The sequence below is a fragment of the Nanorana parkeri genome, unplaced genomic scaffold (genome assembly GCF_000935625.1).
Source record: "Nanorana parkeri isolate BGI_ZX_2015 unplaced genomic scaffold, ASM93562v1 scaffold4963, whole genome shotgun sequence".
NCBI lineage: Eukaryota > Metazoa > Chordata > Amphibia > Anura > Dicroglossidae > Nanorana > Nanorana parkeri.
Window position 1 is genome coordinate 4015 of NW_017311223.1, and position 4120 is coordinate 8134.

A 4120-nucleotide genomic window follows, 5' to 3' on the forward strand; every position below is an offset into this window, starting at 1 on the left:
CACCCGGCCATGGGGCATGATGAGATGACACCCGGCCATGGGACATGATGAGATGACACCCGGCCATGGGACATGATGAGATGACACCTGGCCATGGGACATGATGTGATAAAAAAGTCGCCGTTCTCTGCCGGGCAGCGGAATCTGGAAGAGAGAAGAATTATCCGTGTGTGAGAGAGACTTCCGGCATCACAAATCTCACCCCCGACCAGGACGGATACACAGAGCGATCTATTGATAGGTTATTGGTGACGGAAGGATCAATAGATAAGTTCTCACCATCTGTAGGCTCCGCCCTCTCCTCCTCTGCTGCTGCTTCCGATTCTTCTCCATCAAACGTGTCATCTTCACCCTCACCCTGAGCACCTGATACCAGGACAAAGGTTCAATGCCGAGCAATACAACCACCGGCGGAATATTGGGGTTCATAAGGACACCTTCTATGACAAGTGCAATATTGGGGTTCATAAGGACACCTTCTATGACGGGTGGAATATTGGGGTTCATAAGGACACCTTCTATGACAAGTGCAATATTGGGGTTCATAAGGACACCTTATATGACGGGTGGAATATTGGGGTTCATAAGGACACCTATGATGGGTACAATATTGGGGTTCATAAGGACACCTTCTATGATGGGCGGAATATTGGGGTTCATAAGGACACCTTCTATGACGGGTGGAATATTGGGGTTCATAAGGACACCTTATATGACGGGTGGAATATTGGGGTTCATAAGGACACCTATGATGGGTACAATATTGGGGTTCATAAGGACACCTTCTATGATGGGCGGAATATTGGGGTTCATAAGGACACCTTCTATGACGGGTGGAATATTGGGGTTCATAAGGACACCTTATATGACGGGTGGAATATTGGGGTTCATAAGGACACCTATGATGGGTACAATATTGGGGTTCATAAGGACACCTTCTATGATGGGTGGAATATTGGGGTTCATAAGGACACCTTCTATGACGGGTGGAATATTGGGGTTCATAAGGACACCTATGATGGGTACAATATTGGGGTTCATAAGGACACCTTCTATGATGGGTACAATATTGGGGTTCATAAGGACACCCCAGGTTCTGCAATTATCTATGGCTTACAGTACTTCTATGACGGGAGGAATTTGGGTTGGAAATGACCATTGGCATGAGAGGGGTCACATGACCTGTGAATGCGCCTCCCGATCTCCCCAGACTCCCCAATAGCATAAACATGGCCTAATCAGTGATACCGCACCCCACATGTGTACCCCCTTATATATATCCCCCATCCCACCACATGGACATATAAGGGAAGTGACCCCTCCCCCTTGTGTCCCGGAAGGAGACAGCAGTGTACACAGTGATGTGTTACATGTCCTCTCCTCACACCTGCAGATACCTGAGCAGAAGTCAATGGTCCTCAGCATCTCAGACACATAGTCCACATTGACGCAGAACTGGTCCATGTTCTCATAGCCGGGGTCCGGCCGGTCTATTGTGGAGACTTTGGACATGTCTGTGATCCTACAAACAGGAGAAAGGACATACATGGAGAAAAGAGCAAGATGGAGGACAGTGGAGAGGACAATGGCACACATTATGTAAATTAGGTGTAGTCTACATGGACTTAAGAAGGGGTGCAAGCTCAACCCAACCCAACTCATTGCATTACAGCTCAGCCAAACTCACTGCAACCCAAACCAAATCAACTCATGGCAACCCAACTCATGGCAACCCAACTCATGGCAACCCAACTCATGGCAACCCAACTCATGGCAACCCAACTCATGGCAACCCAACTCATGGCAACCCAACTCAGTTCATCTCAACCCAACCCAGCTCAACCCAACCCAGCTTATTTCAACCCAACCCAACTCCTTGCAACCCAATGCAATGCAGCTCAACCCAACTTATTGCAATCCAACCCAACCCAAATCATTGCATTCCAGCTCAACCCAGCTCATGGCAACCCAACCCAACTAATTACAACCCAACCCAACTTAACTCATTCCAACTCATTGCAACCCAGCTCAACCTAAAGCTGCCCACACACCTTACAACTAGAGCTGCAGCTAACGATTATTTTCAAAATCGATTAGTTAGCCGATTATTAAGTTCGATTAATCGGTTAATCGGATAACGACTTTTGTTGTGTGAGGGTTGTAAGGTAATTAAAATCTCATACGATCTGCTCTTCTTGTACTTGCGATCATCGTGAACCCTTTTTGCTGAGGGGCGGGGCTTCTGATGAGTCCAATGCTTAGTGGGCAGTGTGCACCGGCCCGTGCAGCATTCGTCTTCCGAGCATGCCACTAACCCGCTGAAAATCTTACGATTTTCGGCAGGTTTTCAGGCGTGCTGGGGAGACAGAAGACGTGCGACCGTACAGTAGAAACGGTCGCACGCCTTTCATACACCTGCCGATTATCGTACGATCACGGGATCACCCACAACTATCGTACGATGATCGGCAGGTGTATGGCACCTTAACCCAACTCAACCAAAATCAACCCAACCCAACTCAACCCAACCCAACTCAACTCAACCCAACCCAACACAACTCAACCCAACCCAACTCAACTCAACCCAACTCAACCCAAACCAACTCAACTCAACCCAACTCAACCCAACCCAACTCAACCCAAACCAACTCAACCCAAACCAACTCAACCCAACCCAACCCAACTCAACCAAACTCAACTCAACCCAACCCAACCCAACTCAACCCAACTCAACCCAACTCAACCCAACTCAACCCAACTCAACCCAACCCAACTCAAATCAACTCAAATCAACTCTGTGCAAATTCCTCCCCCCGCAATGCCCCCTAAGCTTGGTCAGGAACCATTTATATGTGGTTATGACCTAGGGCAGTCTGCATAATATTTTCCCTGCCAGCCCCTCGCGGCAGCCATGATCTGCCTGCATTGCACAGAGACCCAGTGATGACATCACGGGGACTTATTACGATGTCATGAACATGCAAACATTTTATTTATGTCATCAGCATGTTGAAGGGAAAATACAAACAGAATAAAATTCATCTCTAATTATTGTAAATACCCCGACAGTCCTATGTCCGTGTGTGTGTCCGTGTGTGTGTCCGAGTGTGTGCGTGTGTCCCTGTGTGTCCGTGTGTGCGTGTGTCCCTGTGTGTCCGTGTGTGCGTGTGTCCCCGTGTGGGTTCTCTGGGTACATGTTGCTCATACTTACTTTTTGATCAGTTCTTTGGCTTGCTGTGGGAGGAAAACAAAACAAGTGAGACAATCAGCTCAACAAAACACTTTCTACAATCTGTGACCCCAAAACCATCGGAAGATGCCGAGCTACAGACAGCTAGACCCACCCCCTTCCAGTCCTCTCTACCTACTTACAGGGATGGTGGGGGCCCCTCATAATGGGCACAGGAGGTGTACAGACCCGGGAACTCAGCACAGGGATGGTGGGGGGCCCTCATAATGGGCACAGCGGGTGTACAGACCCGGGAACTCAGCACAGGGATGGTGGGAGTACAAAGGCTCCCAGCAGTGGGAGAGAGGGGACTGTAATACCCCATTACCCCCCTCACCAGTGCTGCAAACTAATGTGGATTTCCAGCATAGATGCCCCTCGGAGGGGCACATCCCACCAACTACACCCATAGGTGTCACCAGTACTCTCTCAAACTTCTGGGAGAACCACGTCCACCAAATAACACCCTTGGGTACAAACAAGAACCCTCTTAGACGCCCCAGGAGGGAGCACCTCCCCCCTCATAACCTCAGGCAGAGCACACCCCCTGAACGTTCCCTATTCATAGAGGAGTTACGAGATCTTCACCTGCAGAAAAGCGGCCATCTGTGGCTCATCCATGGACTGTATGGCCGTCTCCACAAGCTTGGACGTGACTTCGAGGTTGTCACCCTGACCGCGGATCAGTCCTCGCACGTACAGGAGCTTCTCCTCCTGCTGCCGGGCGATCATCTGTAATAGTTCCTTCTTCCTCTCCTCCAGGATGTTATAGAGAGAGTCAAATCTCTGGCTCAGGTGCGTCTTCTGCCTGCGGCTGTTGTCCTGGAGAAGAGAAGGGGGGTGACGTGTAACATTCCCCCCACTGACCCCCAATGTAAGGAGCGTTCCCCC

General features: G+C 49.6%; 1 protein-coding gene across 1 annotated transcript; it reads right to left on the reverse strand.

The window, feature by feature from the left end:
• Positions 1–202: 202 nt before the first annotated feature.
• Positions 203–4066, reverse strand: LOC108804064 (tripartite motif-containing protein 54-like; the record flags this gene model as incomplete). Its single annotated transcript, XM_018575830.1, has 4 exons — positions 203–366; positions 1398–1522; positions 3212–3234; positions 3818–4066. Coding segments are annotated over 4 exons (561 nt in total), but the record flags the coding sequence as incomplete, so codon positions are not given.
• Between the last annotated feature and the right edge of the window lie 54 nt (positions 4067–4120).